The sequence below is a fragment of the Macrotis lagotis genome, chromosome 1 (genome assembly GCF_037893015.1).
Source record: "Macrotis lagotis isolate mMagLag1 chromosome 1, bilby.v1.9.chrom.fasta, whole genome shotgun sequence".
Classification (NCBI taxonomy): Eukaryota; Metazoa; Chordata; class Mammalia; order Peramelemorphia; family Peramelidae; genus Macrotis; species Macrotis lagotis.
In genome coordinates this window covers 610,144,127-610,159,569 of record NC_133658.1, presented here as the reverse complement: position 1 = coordinate 610,159,569, position 15,443 = coordinate 610,144,127, and the positions used below count along the sequence as shown (strand labels likewise).

The 15,443-nt window shown below is 48.1% G+C and overlaps 1 protein-coding gene across 1 annotated transcript; it reads left to right on the top strand.

Annotated features, from left to right (window-relative positions):
- The first annotated feature begins 9,924 nt into the window (after positions 1 to 9,924).
- Positions 9,925 to 14,732, top strand: INHBB (inhibin subunit beta B). Its single transcript, XM_074214974.1, has 2 exons — positions 9,925 to 11,665; positions 13,758 to 14,732. The coding sequence occupies exons 1-2, from the start codon at positions 11,257 to 11,259 to the stop codon at positions 14,531 to 14,533; spliced, it is 1,185 nt and encodes a 394-aa protein (XP_074071075.1). The 5' UTR covers positions 9,925 to 11,256; the 3' UTR covers positions 14,534 to 14,732.
- The last annotated feature ends 711 nt before the right edge of the window (positions 14,733 to 15,443 follow it).

The window sequence follows — 15,443 nt, the reverse complement described above, 5'->3', positions numbered from 1 at the left end:
GTGTTTATATACATATATATGAATTATGTATTCTATTTAAAAATTTTAAATCATAATTACAATATGATAAAATATAATTTATTATATATATTATTACATTGAACATTGATAAATTGGAGAATATCCAGAGGAGAGTAACCAGTATGGTGAATGCTTGCCAAATGCAGATCAACTGGAGGAATTTTGGATTTTAAGCCTGGAGAAGAAAAGACTTCATTTGGGCACATGATACCTCAACTATCTGAAGGTCTATCATGTGCAAAAAGATTAGACTTCCTTTTGTTCTGATTCTTCTTTCACAACATGACTAATATGGAAATATCTTTAACATGATTGTACATGTATAACCTTTATCAGATTATTTGCTATCTTAGGGAGGAGAGAGGGAATAAAATGTAGAATTCAAAATCTTATTAAAAATGAATGTTGAAAACTATCTTTACATAAAATTGGAAAAAATAAAATACAAAAAAAGGAAAAAAAGATTTGTTCTGTATGATCACAGTGGACAAAATTAGGAACAGTATGTAAAAACTGCAGAAAAACAATCTTAAGATTGATGTAGGAAACATTTCCTCAGTGAACAATTCAAAAGTAGAACAGTCTGCCTCAGGAGGAAGAGAGTTCCTTGAAGCTGGAGGTCTTCATACAATGGTGGACTAAATGATTACTTATCAGGGATGGTATAGAGGGAATTCTTATGTAGCTATTTGCTGATCAGAAGTTGACAAACTAGGACCAGTGGATCAAATAATCCTACAATTATCTGGATTTTTTTTTTTAACATTTTTAAAACAAAACAAATTAAGCCAATCAGTCAGCCAAATCCAGCCCAAGCCTTGTTTCAGCTTGGTCTAGGAGCTAAGCATGTTCCTTTACCTTATTAAAATATAATTTTATTGGGAGCAACTAAGTGGCCCAGTGGATAGAGCACTGGTTCTAAAGTCAGGAGGACCTGAGTTCAAGTCCCGCCTCTGTGTGACTGTGGGCAAATTGCTTAATCCCACTGCCTTGCAAAAAATCCGGATGTGTGTATGTGTGTGTGTTAGTGTAAATATAAATATAAATATAAATATAAATATAAATATATATATATAAACATATATATAATTTTATCATATTTAAAAGTGTAGAAATCATTTTTAGTGGCAATACAAAAGTGGGTGGCTGACTAGATTTGACCCTTGAGCAGTAATTAGCTGACCCCTGGTTAGATACTTCTCCCAGTTCTTTGATGCTGCAATTCTTTAAAGTCTTGTTATATAGAGAGAGAACTTAGCTAAAAGGCTTGGTTGTACAAGTCACTGACCTAAAATAAGGCTATATTAGTAAAATATATTAGTTAAATGGAGATTAATTCAAGAAGGCCTTTTATTTACACACAAAGAGATATTCATTCAGGGGAGAAGTTCCTTAAGTAATAGATCCAGAACTGGAAAAGACCTCAGACACCATCAGCTACAATCTCCTCAGTTTATGAATGAGGAAACTGGGGTCTAGCACTATATTAGTTATCAGAAGTAAGACTGGAATATGGTTCTTTGGAATCCAGATCTATTAACTCTTCACTATTCCAAACTATCTCCCTTTCTGAATGTTTACCTTTTGGTAAACCTTTTGATATGTAGAGGACGGATCTGTCTGCTTATGGTCTTAGGACTTAGATCTGGAAGAGACCTTATTAGTCATCTTGTTCAAGTCATTTACTTTACAGATGAGGACAACTGAGGCCCAGAAAAGTTCGATTATTTCCCTGAAATACCACAGGTAATAAATAGCTGAGCTGGGATCCTCTAATGCTGCTCAGTAGAGAACATTTCTACTTTATTTTACCAGCTTATAGTATACTAAAAACTTTGAATGGTATAGCTCAAAAGGTCGTATCAGGTAACACCTGGTTCCAATGACTCAGAGATTGCTTTGTTCTGAGTAGTCTGATCCTCTGGAATGGCACCTTAATGAGTTATATTAAGTCTACAAGGTTCTCAATAGCTGTTACTTCTTCTTCCTCCTGGCTAGCAAATCTTTCCTGATTTGACTAATTTTGTCATTGTGGTACCATCATTCGCTGAGCCTTCTGTATGTGAGGCCTTTTACCTCTTATTCCTCACCTCACAGATCCTGCCAAATGTCATTCTGTTACATCTCCTTCAACTTTCCCCTTCCTTCTTCCCCTCCTCCCCAGGTGCCAGTACACAAATACTGGACCACTGTAATAGTTAACAGTCCCTTTACAGGTCTTTCTAGTTCCCTTCTTCCAGTATCCAATCCTTTCTTAATGCTTCTACCAAAATAACCTTTTTTTTTCATATCAAGACAAAGGATTCTCCAGAACCAGAGATCTCTTTTACATTAGGATCTTCCTAAGTCACCATAAGTCTTGGCTTTTCTCTCCCGTGCTGTAATCTACTGAGATCCTCAGCACAGGTACCTTAACAGAGCATTTAAATTAGAATACTGGGCCAATTCAAAAGGTGTCCCTCCAGTCCTATGGCTAGAAAATTCCCACCTCCTGCTACTCTTCCCTGTGATTCTGAAGGCAGCTCAAGAAGGGTCTTCTGCATGAAGCCTTTGCTGATACCTCCCGCTTAGCCTGGAGCTTGGCCAAGTAACTGCTAAATAAGTGTTGATTCCCTCCTTTCTCTTCCTCCAAAGTTTCCTTCTCATTTACTAGCAACTGTCTTATTTTTAAGTTCCTTTATGTCTGTTTGTATTTATTCACTTTATTTTATGTAGTATATGTTTTTATGTGTCTCTCATGATTTAGAACATGAACTCCTTGCAAGTCAGGACCGTTTATTTCTTGGTACTTGTATTCCCAGTCTTGGCCCATGGTAGATGCATAATAAATACTTGATTAGGCAAAAAAACAAGCAAAAAAACCACTAAAAAGAACACCCACAAAACAAGACCATTTTCCTTGCTTCAGGTCCCTCTGCCTTTGTGTCTATCTAGTTTAGTCTGCTGCTCCCCAATACCAATCACACTGCGTCCTCTTCCATGGGGCCATCTGGAATACCCTTTTCCTGAATACTTTATGGTCCCTTGGCTTCCATGAAGCTTCTCTTTCCCAGTTACCCTACCTGTCTGTTCACTCTCAATCTTTTCCCATCCTTTTCTTCCTTCTTTTTATCTCCTAAATATGGGTGTCCCCCAGGAGGAGGCCTATTTTTTATGTCTCTTGCTCTTCCCTTTGAGAATCTCATTCATATCCATGTGATTAATTGCACTGCCACAGAAAACTCAAATTCATGTAGTGGTCCTTCCTTTATCTCCAATTGCATTCTGACCATCTTTCTTGGTTGTCCCTCAGGCACCTCTCCACTAACTTGATTCCCTGCATTCACTATAGGACAGCCAAATCAGGCTTGAAGCTTTTTCCTGAATTTGACATATTACTTCTTGGCTCCAAGTATTGTGTCCATGTCTGTAATGCGCTGCCTTCTCATCTCAGCCTTTCAGAAGGCTCTTCTTTCTCCAAAGCTTAGCTTGAGTGCCATCTTCTCTAGAAGGCCTCTAGTTATTCTTCTTAGGGAAAAAAATGTTCACCCTTCTCAAATTTTCCTGGAAGATTCTTCCTGAATCTGGGCTGGCCTTTGCCTTCATCATACCTTTTTTCAGACTGAACAACAAACACATTCACACATTTCTTGCTTCAGTAGGATTAAACAATTCACTGTTGGTTCATTGCAACATAGGTTTACTATTTGCAGTAATACATCAATCAAACTACTTTGCTTGGTAAGTATTAATATATCAACCATACCTTGGTGAGTTTTGGTAAGAACTTTGGACTGTAGTATTTTTTAAACATTTTTGGCAAGCTAAATTATTTTCTTGTTCCTGCTTCTGTTTCTAAGGTATGGGAAGTCCTGTTCTTTCTAAGAGGAAATCATAGAAATTTAGACCAAAAACCAACTTCGGAATTATTCTCACATAACCTATTCATTTTATAAGTGTGGAGGCTGATGTTCTGAGAGGCAATGTCATGGGTCTTCCAGTCACAGAGCTAAAAGGCCTTTTTCCCTTTTCATGATATTATGCTATAAGGGTTCTCCAAATACAATGTTTTATTTGTCTGTCTTAAGACATCTTCTACCTGCCCAGGTTTTGGAAAAATTTCTTCTATGGAAAGAAAAAAAACAAGTATCCAACTTATAAAATTTGTTTAATATGGGTCTGTAGGTCAGGCCCCAAATAATGTTGTCAGTTGGGGTGTTATGCTGTCAATTATATTAGTGGCACTAATATGGACTGTGATTCTAGAAATCCTTTGCCAACCTATAGAGTGAATGTATAATAGGTGCTTGTCCCTCATTGTGGTGGAGCTAAAACACTTTGCTTCATTCACAGTAGGGTCTCCTAATTAGATATAAATACATTTAGCCATCGAGCAAAAAATCTGATCCTTTCCTTTTCATTCACTACTTTTTTTTTTTTTTTGCCGGCATTTCAATACACAATCCTGATGTATGGGAAAGGCATGACGCTGGAAGAGCTGAATGCAGGCCAGTCTGAGGAGGTGTGTGAAAAATTCATCCTTTCTCAGATTAGCACCTAACAAATACATCCAAGGGCTTGGGGGTGGGGAGGTGGGTGAGAAGTTGAGGTTTGGGGGTGGGGTGGGGTAGGAAGAAGCAGTGTGAATAAAGGAGTCTAACCACTAAGGTTTTGAAGTAAGGTTGTGCCCAAGGGAAAGTGTTGAAAATTGAGAAGACTTAAAATTAACACAGCTTTATGAACCAATCAATAGGCCATGCTCTTTGAGGGAGATTAAGTTTGTAATGGTCTTGCTTTTCTTCTCTCTTTTTTTTTTTTTCATTCTATAACCATTTTGCCTGCAGTCACCTTCAATGGCATGATTGAAACCATTTTACTGAAGACTCCAAAGGAGTCTTATTTTTGGAAAAAGTAATATTTACATAAGTTTTTAAGTTAACTGTTTTCCCCAAATACTGTAGCATGGTGTTTTAATGTTGATTTATATTTTAAAAAGACAGTCCAGGGGTGGCTAGGTGGATAGAGCACTGGTCCTGGAGTCAGGAGTACCTGAGTTCAAATTCGGCCTCAGGCGCTTAATAATTGCCTAGCTGTGTGGCCTTGGGCAAGCCACTTAACCCTATTGCCTTGCAAAAAACCTAAAAATAAAAAAAAAAATAAAAAGACTCCTATAGAAATCAATTCCAATGAATAGATAATATGTCTGATGAAGATGGAGTGGGGTAAGAACATTGGATTTATGGTAGGAAGACTTAGGTTGAAAGTTAACAAGTTGACTAACTTCTTGTGACCTTAGGCAACTTACTTTAGTTCTTGTGGTCTTAGTTTTCAATCTACAAAATGAGTGAGTCAAATTAAATCTAGCAAATTGAACAGCAGCAGAAAAGTTCAACAAAAAAGTTCAGTTGTCCTTTTGGATGTTAAGTAAGCAAATAAAGATAAATAAACAATTTTATCATTATATACCTAGGAAATTTATTTTTTAGATGTGATTAATGATTAACAGTATAAAGTGTATTATCTATTCAAGTGTATTTTAGTTCTTCTATTTCTCTGAGAAAAATTTGCTTCCTATGATAGCCACCCTCTAGGGGCCTGCTATTGATTATTATTATTGGTTGAAATTAAATTATGACAGCTTTCTCTGATAGCACATTATTTCCCAATAAAAGAGGATGTGAAAAGCATATATATATATATATATATATATATATGTATATACTCAAAGAATTTAATACTACTCTTTGAAGATTGTTACTTTATCATCTAACTTTAATTCAAAGCTTTGTTTGTTTATGTAATGATGTTTGAGCCACTCTCTGGGTTTTAGTTACATCATTTATAAAATGGATAGAAGACGCAACCCAATTTAGCTTAGAGAGTAGGGAAAATTGAGAGATCTCCAGTTAGGAAATTCACTGATGAATGAGGTCCCTTCTAATTCTAGGAAAAGGCATTCATTACAAAATTCTACCTTATTAAAGTATTTCATAACTGTAATGGGTTTATCTTGTAATAGTGCACATTTTCAATGTCTATTTGTATCCTATTCTTGTACCAGACTGTAAGCTCTGTGAGGGTGGCAGAATTCATATCTTATTTAAACTTCACAGCCCCCCTAGTAACCCACCCAAAGTAAGTGATCAATAAATTTATTTTTATTTTTGTTGGAGCTACCTTAAAAGGTAGAAATTAGTGAGGTTAATAATAAGGGTGGGAGGGTTGACTAGGTGGTGCAGTGAATAGAGCCCCGTCCCTGGAGTTAAGTCAGGAGTACCTGAGTTCAAATCCCATCTCAGACACTTAATAATTACCTAGCTGTGTGGCCTTGGGCAAGCCACTTAACCCCATTTGCCTTGCAAAAACCTCAAAAGCAACAATAATAAATAAATAATAAGGGTGGGTTTTGAAAATTTTTCGTAGTTCATGCAAGACAGTAATTTTATTTTGATAATAATGGAGGTCCAAAGTTAAACATTAACTAAGCATATTCAAGAGGGCCATAGCTAGGTGCTTTATCCACTTGACTCTTGGTCCTTGCACTCCCATGGGAATTTCCTGTTACCTGTGAGTTCAGTAATCAGTGTGGCATGACACTGAATTCCATTTGGAATCCAGTTGTTCCTGTTTAATTATTCAGATGCCACAGTTATATGTAGGATTTGGCAACAGCCCCCCTGCCCTCCCTTTTATTATTTCTTGCTTGATATTAATGTTGCCAAACAAAGTTTTCTGTTTCATCTCTCAAGAAATCTGGTATAATTTTGACATGTGGAGGATATTTAACACTTGAGGAAGACATAGCCACCATATTCCTCTCTATATGATTTTATTTTTTTTTAAGTACCTTAACCCTCCCTGGGCCTCATTTTTTTCTTCAGCAAAATGAGGGAATTTGAATAGTAGTAGATGACCTCTGAAAGCCTTTCCAGCTTTTGTTCAATGTTGACCCTACTACCCCTCCTCCCCAAAGACAAACTGTGTAAATGGTCCCTTGGCCAGCCCTTGAAACTCCCTGGTTCTGATACAATTCCTTCTGTAAATCCCTACGCCCTATAAAGAAAGGCACCTTGCACCAGTCATTTCAAAATTACTAAAATGAAGTTATTGCTATGCTGAGGTCCTGGAAACTTCTCAAAAGCTACCCTCTTAGACCTCTATCAACGCTTGGAATTTTCCAAACAGCATCTACCACCTCAAGGTTTAAATGGCAAGAGTCAGAGAACCTGAATTTAAGTCCTAATTTTGTGACTTACAGGTGTAATCTTGGGTGAATGGGTTCTTTGCTCCTCATTTTCCTCATCTACAGGGGAGAGAATGCATTAGGTTCCCCTTCACGCCCCTTCCCACTTTAAGGTCTTATGACTGCCAACCAGCTTTCCTTTGGTACTAGTGTTCTGGCCCTCCTCAAGTGCTCTCTTATTTACCTTCCTGTTTACATATAGAATATCCTAGTAGGATCTAAACTCTTTGAGGGCTGACATCGTTCTGTTTTGTTGTTGTAAACCCATTGCCTAGCACAGTGTCTTGTCCCTAGGAGGGTTTTAAGAAGTAGTGGTTGAATTAAATTGGGATTTGCTTTTTTTGGATAAGTGCATTGTCCCCAGATCGCCACTTAATTATGGAAGATGTGAATGCAATAATGCATGAAAGTTCTTTGAACTCTTTGGAAGTTCTGCACCCGGCAGAGTCCATGGCACTAAACTCATTATCAGACTCTCTGCTCTACTCTTGGGGTGAGGTTTCTCTGCAACAGCAGGGAGTCTCACTTGGGAGGGTTTGGGCAATAGCCAGAGGAGGAGTCTTTTTTTTTTTCCCTTCTCCATTGATGATGGTTATGATGGATGATGATGAGACTTAAATTTGATTAGCTTGGTATAGTAGCTGAGTTTTCAGTAGTTTGTGCTATTTTATGAGCAATTAGGGTTTCCCTTTCCTCAGGCTCCCTATAGCAAGCAGGAAAAGCAAATGCCGAGGTCATTATCTGGATTAGGTTGGACAGCCTGGTGTTAGAAGAAGATTTGAAGCAACAGGAACCTGTCACTGTATCACTGGGAGGGAATTTGGGAGTGAATGACTGTATTTTCCTCCTCCCCCCAGAGAGCCACAAGGTGATCCGGGAGGACCTCATTTACACTCTGTTCCTCTGGGCTGGGTGGAATCAGCATAGGTCAGGGATTATCCCAGCTTCTCAAGCAGATGGTTTCTGACTGCCACTTGACCCAGTTCCCTCACAGCAGATAAGAGACAGCAAGGATGATAGCTCCTACCCCAGGTGGGAGCCAAGGCCTGCTTCCACCCTCCTTCCCTCCTCCCTAGATCCTCAGGGAAATATATTTTTCTTTTTCTTCTTCATAAACATGCTATTTAGTCCCATATCAGAAATGTGCCTCCCCAAAGGGTTAGAACTCATGGACCTACTTCCCTCATTTTGCATCTAACGTTTGGATAGTGGGAGGAGGAGGCAGGGAGGAAGGTAGACTGTAAGGAGGGTTCTTATGGGCAGGGCCAACCTCAGGATGGATGGATGGCATAAGCTGCTACCTACATGGCTTGATGAAAATACCAGGCAGACTTCTTCCTAATAACATCTTTCCTTAGCTGTTTCTATTCCTGAAATTCTACCATTAGTGATTTACTTGTCTGGATCTTGAAATTTTCCCACCTCCATCAGTGTCCATTAAAATGCATATCTCTGGGAAGGGGGTAATATCTTAACCTTTCACAAGGAAATTTCGTAGGTCTGTTAGTTGAGCCAAACTCTGGGGGACAGGGCGTAGAACCAATGTCTAGAACAGATGATGTAGGAAGCTTGGGTTAAGAGTAGGGGTTGATGGCAGGGGCTTGGGAGAGAAGTGAGGAAGGTCCTAGTACCTTACAGGGTAATCTGGATAAGTCTTTCATTTGAATCGATTTCCTGTGTAATCCTATGTATTTTATTTTAAGACATAATTTTAGTAGTTTTCCATAAATTCTAAAAATGGATGTATTTTATTTTAAAAAGCCTCATCAAATCACCAAGTTTTGCTTATGGACTTCTAGTGGTAGTCATAGCTGTGGTGGTGGTGGTACCTCTGACAATTCTGGAAAAGGGCTGCCGGCTTTGTGGGTTGCAGTGAGTTATCACTGCCGTTATTCTGTTCTCCGCCCCTCCGTGTCGCTCAGAGTCTCTCACTGCTTTGGAGAGGGGCTTCTTGTTTACTTCCTGGCCGGACTAGAGGGTCCTAGGGGCGGACTTCGGGGCCCTGCCTTTGCTACGGGGGAACAAGAGCCACCTTCCGGAGGGGTTGGGGGATGGCCTGCGCGGAGGCTGGGGGTTCACGGCCCCCGGTGTGGGCTGTGTGCGTGCGCGCGTGCGCCTCAGTCCTCGGGCCGCGCTGCTGGCGGCCCCACCTTGGCCAGGTGACCCGCGGCTGCTCCGGGAGCGCCCCGGCGGCCTCTGCAGGGCCGGGCCCGTTCTCCCGGCGGCAGGGAGGGGGCGCTGCGGCTCCATGTGAGCGCCCCGAGGCTGCGGCACGGCGCCGGTGCCCGGGACGCGGGGGCGCCCGAGCCCCCTGAGGTGGCTGCGAAGCACGCGGGGTGCGCGGCGGGGCGGCAGGTGCGGGCCCCGAGCCGGAGCCGGCCTGGCCAAGGGGTCTGCCGCGGGGGGGGCCGCCTGCCCCGGGGGTGCGGGGGGGGCCCCCTCGGCCCCGCCCCCCGCTCACACCTCGGGGCCGGGGCCTCGGGCCCTTGACGCCGGCGGCCGCCACGCCGCCCCGGGCCGGGGTCCCACCCCGCGCCCCCCCCAGCGCCGGCCCCGCCCCCGGTCGCGATCAGTCGCGACGTCTGTGACGGGCGGGGGGCGGGTTCCAGGTCGCAGCTGGAGTCCAGGCCGGAGTGCCCGCAGGGGCGGGGGAGGGGCGCGGCCCCCCGTGGGGCAGCGGCGCGGCCGGGACCCCGGGGGCCGGAGGGGAGAAGCGCCCGGAGCCCCCCGAGCCGGCGGGATGGAGCTCCCCACGTGCTCACAACTCCGCGAGAAGTTTCGGGTGGGAAGAAAGTGTCCGTGTGCGGGGCGCGGGGGGACAAAGCGGGCGCGGCGGGGGCGCCCGGGAGCGCGTGTGGGTGTGTGCACACGCGGGGCTGGCCGGCCCCGCCGGGGTCCCGGGCCTCCGCCGCGGCGCACGCGCCCCCCGGCCCCGCGGAGGGCAGAGCCGCCCGCTCGGACCGGGCTCCTTCCTCCCCGCGCCGCCCCCTCCCCCCGCCGTGTGCGCGCGTGTGTGCGAGTGTGGTGTGTGCGCGTGTGTGCGCGCGTGTGTGTGTGTGTGCGCGCACACCGAGGGCACTGCGAGACTTTTCGCCACCAGCTCTGAAGAACGCCGCCTCCGCCGCGGCGACAGGAAGAAGGGGGGAAGCAGCGGTCCCGGCGCCCGGCCGCCCCATCCTCCCCGACAGATAAAGCGGCGCAGGCGGGCGGGCGCGCGGGAGGAGGGTCGCCCGCCGCCGCCCGCGCCCGCGCCCCGGTTTTTTTTTTTTCTGTGAAGACAACTTTGGCCGCGTGACGCGTCAGGGGAGCCGCGAGGGCTCGGAGGACGGGGTGCCCGGCGCCTCCCTATAAAGCGGGGCCGGCGAGTCCCGACTCGGCAGCGGCGCCGGCTGCCTCCGGGGAAGCTGCTCCGCGGCGGCCGGGGCCCCGCTCAGGTGTGCGTCCCGGGCCCCCGCGGCGCCGCGCGCCCGCGCCTCCAAGTTGCCTCCGGCCCCCTCGGCCCCGCGGGGCCGCTTCGGACCGAAACGGTTTTTTTTTTTCCTTTTTTCCCGATTTTTTCGATTTTGGTTTTTTCTTTCTTTTCTTTTTTTTTTTTTTGGTTTTTGTTTTCGAGCGAGGACTGCGGGGGCGGCCGGCTCGGAGAGGATGAGGGGCAAGCTGCGGATCTGGCTCGGCTGCGCGGGGCCCGGCTGGATGTGACCCCGGGGCCCGGCCTCTCCTCCTCCTCCTCCCCTCCCGGGCCCCGGCCCGGTCCTCCCGGCCTCGCCCCCGTGATCCGGCGCCTTCCCTGCCTGTCGCCCCCGCCCCGGGGGCCCTCCCGTGCGCGCTTCCCCCCGCGGCTCCCCGCGGCTGCCCCGGCCTTCCCCTCCCCCCCGCCCCGGGCCGAGCCCCGCTCCGGCCGGCCGCCCGCGCGGGAGGAGGAGGAGGAGGAGGAGGAGGACCCGGGCCCGGGCCGGGGGTGGCGCGGGCGCGCCTCGTGTCCCCGGCTCCGCTCCGCGCCCTCCCCGCGCACCATGGACGGGCCGCCCGGGCGGGCGCTGGGGGCCGCCTGCCTGCTGCTCCTGCTGGCCGGCTGCCTGGGGCCCCAGGCCCGCGGCTCGCCCACCCCGCCGCCCTCCCCGGCCGCGCCCCCGGACACCTGCACGTCGTGCGGCTTCAGGCGCCCGGAGGAGCCGGGCCGGGTGGACGGAGACTTCCTGGAGGCGGTGAAGCGGCACATCCTCAGCCGGCTGCAGATGCGGGGCCGCCCCAACATCACCCACGCCGTGCCCAAGGCCGCCATGGTGACCGCGCTGCGCAAGCTGCACGCGGGCAAGGTGCGGGAGGACGGCCGGATGGAGATCCCGCACCTGGACGGGCACGCCAGCGCGGGCTCGGACGGCCAGGAGCAGGTGTCGGAGATCATCAGCTTCGCCGAGACAGGTGGGTGGGGGCCCGCGCCCCGGCCCGCGTCGGGCGCGTGTGTGTGTGTGTGTGTGCCCGGCGGAGACGAGCAGCCGCGCGCGTTTGTCTGCGTGTCCGCCCCGGACACGGCCGTCCGGGTAGCTGCGGACCTGTGGAGCGCGGGGCCCCTGCTGACATCCCCGGACGGCGCGGGGCTGCGGGCCGGGCCGCAGGCCGTCCTCTCGGAGCGCGGCCGCGGGCCGGCCTGGCCCTGCCCGGCAAGCCCGGGGCCGCGGCCCGCCTCGCGTCGATGCGCTTCAACAGGTCCGCGGTCCCGGGAGGCGAAGCGGAGCCCGCGCCCGGGGACGAGCCCGCCCGGCAGCCCCTGCATTGCGGGGACACTCGTGGCCCAGAGCGCCGTGCTCTTGCGGCTAACAAAGGCCAAGGGGCCTTTGGGGGGCTTTTTGGTGCCGTTTTTTTTTTTTTTTGCGTGGGGCCCCGGGTTTTGTACCTAGTGACACGGGAGAACCAGGGAAGGACGCGGGGGAGCGGGCCAGGCCCTGCCACGGACGCGGCTTTGGCTCCTCCGAGAAGCCAGCGATGTTGACTGGCTTTTGTGCCGCCCTTTAGATCACATTTATGCAGAGGAAGCAGATGAGGGATCATCGGAACAGGGAGGCAATTAAGTCACCCTAAATGGGGGCTCTGGCAAATAGAAATGAGTATTTCCCAAAGAAGGAGCCAGAACCTTTTTGAGGTCTTTTTTTGGGGGGGGGGGGTGGGAACTCAGAGGGATTAAAAAGTTTTGCGAGAACATGAATAGAAAAGAAGAAGAAACGCAGAGAGGGCTACCGCTTGGAAATGCAGGACTCTCCTCTCTGCCATCTGCAGTAGTAATTGAAAGTATGATGCATAATTAGAGAACCCAGATTAAAAGGAGCTCCGGAGAGGTCCGGAGAGGTGGCAATGTTACCTCTCCCCTTGCCGTGGCACTTTCATCCTGACAGCACAAAAGGACGGTGGGGGTTGTGATATTTCTGGTCCACTTCATAGAGTGGACCTTTTGGGTTATAAATAACAGATTCCGGTCACAGGCAGTTCATCCAGGATCAGCTTTTCAGGCTGCAGCTTTCCCGGTTTCTAACGGTGGATGTCAGTGTTATTGAAGAACCAAGTCAGGGACAGTGGAGAGAGCTGGGGGGGGGGGGGGGGGTGTCGGTCATATGTGTGATAATTGTGCCGCAATGCTTCGTTTGTCCTTACTGCAAGAAAAGGGAGGGGGAGGTTAAACAAAAAGGTAGAAACCATCAGAGGGAAAAAGTAATTGAAATGCAGTATGGGACAGGAGTTACCTATAAGTTGGCACAATCCTTTTCTCATACAACTGAATTGTTGAGAAAAACTAACAAACCAGTCGTCTTTTCTCTGAAGACTTTGAACATATCCATTCCCTAGAAGTCAGGGTCTGGCCAAACCCCTGGACCAGAGTTTTCAAGATTGAATTGTCCTCTTTCCTAAAACTGATCTGAAATGAGGACTGTAAGCTTGCAGCTCAAAAACACATGTTCCAAGTGTTTGAAAATCAGAGCAGCGATGGTTTGTTTGCCATGGAGGTTTCACCAGGTATTGGATCATGCTTAGGTAAACAGACTCCAGTGAAAAGAGGAGGTAGCTGAGGTCTGTTTTGCAATGCTCTAACTTAAAAAAAAAAGCCAACCCACCCAAAGAACCTCCGTGCAATCCTGGTTTTGTTTTTCAGATTTCACAGATACCCATCACAACTTGTTAAGATCTTGGCATCTTTACAAGTTCCTCTGTTTAGCTTTGAGGCCTGACAATCTGTCTCCAGGGATCCCTGGCCCCAGAGAGGTGAGGCAGGATTTTATAGGCCTGGACCCTCCAGCTCTAACCTGATCCGAATTTCTCAATGGGAAATTATTTTTTCTGCCTCTCCCAGGATACATTTAGAGACGCTGGAGCTTGGGAACAGTGTTTCTGGTCACTAACTTTTTCCAGCTGTTTGGTGAACATGTATTTTAGCATCATTCAAAGAAAAAAAAATTGTCTGAATTTTCCCTCCCTTGCCTCATCTTCTTGGGTTAATTTTAGTGTGTTTCCCTCTTCTTCACAGATGACCTTGCCTCCTCCAGGGTGCGCCTGTATTTCTTCATCTCCAATGAGGGCAACCAGAATCTGTTTGTGGTGCAGGCCAGCCTTTGGTTATACTTGAAATTGCTCCCCTACGTCCTTGAGAAAGGCACCCGTCGGAAAGTCCGGGTCAAGGTGTACTTCCAGGACCTGGACCGCAGTGACAAGTGGAATGTGGTGGAGAAGAAGGTGGACCTCAAGAGAAGCGGCTGGCACACCTTCCCCCTGACTGAGGCGATTCAGGCCCTGTTTGAGAAAGGGGAGAGGAGGCTCAACCTGGAACTGCAGTGTGATGGCTGTGAAGAGCTAGCGGTGGTCCCTGTCTTTGTGGACCCCGGGGAAGAATCCCACCGACCCTTCCTGGTGGTGCAGGCCAGACTGGCGGACAACAAGCACCGGATCCGAAAAAGGGGGCTGGAGTGTGACGGCAGGACCAATCTCTGTTGCAGGCAACAGTTTTTTATTGACTTCCGACTCATTGGGTGGAATGACTGGATCATTGCGCCCACGGGTTACTATGGGAATTACTGTGAAGGGAGCTGCCCGGCCTACTTGGCTGGAGTCCCAGGGTCAGCTTCCTCTTTTCACACCGCCGTGGTGAATCAGTACCGAATGCGAGGGCTGAACCCGGGGACCGTGAACTCCTGTTGCATTCCAACCAAACTCAGCACAATGTCAATGCTGTACTTTGACGATGAATACAACATTGTGAAGAGGGACGTTCCCAATATGATTGTGGAAGAATGTGGCTGTGCTTGATTTAAGGGGTGGGGAAGCCGGGGTGGGGGGAGAATATTCCCAGACTAGATCCTTCCAGACGTCGACATGAGTCACTGCGGAGAGTTGGGGATGGCCGCCGTTTCACTGGGGCGCAAAGATGGTGCCAGCTTGTGAATCTTGGACATTTACATTTTGCCATTGCTTGAAAAAAAAAAGAGAACCCATGAATGAAATGAAATACCTTAGAATGCACATACACACCCAGACACACACACACACACACACACACACACACACACACACACACTCAGCCACCCACTGAGCAGCTTCCAGAATACTAGCAAATGGATACAGTGACAAATGGCAACCTATCTAAAAACGCCTGTCAGTCCGAGCGAATGGGTAAGCAGCCGTTATTCCCACCAGCTGTCCAAGCTGAACTGAATCGAGTTCTCCATGCTCACATAAAAGCACAAAGGGAGAGCAGAGCGCTCGAGGACGGTGGGGAGACAGGGAACCAGGCAGGGCTGGGGGGCCCGTCCTCTTCTGGTATATTCCTCTAAGAGTGACTGTCGCCTCTGAAGGCTCTACCTGCTCCCGGAGGTGATGGCCTCCTCTCCCCCTTCCTTCAGCCCTTCCAGAAGAAAAGAGAGGGAGGCTCCTGGAAGACCCAGTCAGGGAGCTGGTGAGGCAGAGGCAGAAGTGGTGTGACTCTGACCGTTCCCTGATGTGTCCCCAGATGAGATTGCAGGTTGGGGTGGGGGTGGGGGGACATGATTTGATGCTTTAACTGATGGCAGAAGGAGTTCACAGATCAATATGCCAGTTATGTAAACTGAAAAGGGGCTTTTTTTTTTTCTCCCTGGTTTAAGCTTCAGTTAGAAATCTGAACTGTTCTAAGTTGAGGGGTGGGGGGGGATTCCAAGTGGCAGTCTGTATTCTTGGATGG

Bases quoted from the DNA above. Each gene is read 5' to 3' on its own strand.
- INHBB (XM_074214974.1), top strand. From the start codon at position 11,257: ATGGACGGGCCGCCCGGGCGGGCGCTGGGGGCCGCCTGCCTGCTGCTC. The intron at 11,666-13,757 runs GTGGGTGGGGGC...TCTTCTTCACAG, and splicing joins CATCAGCTTCGCCGAGACAG to ATGACCTTGCCTCCTCCAGG.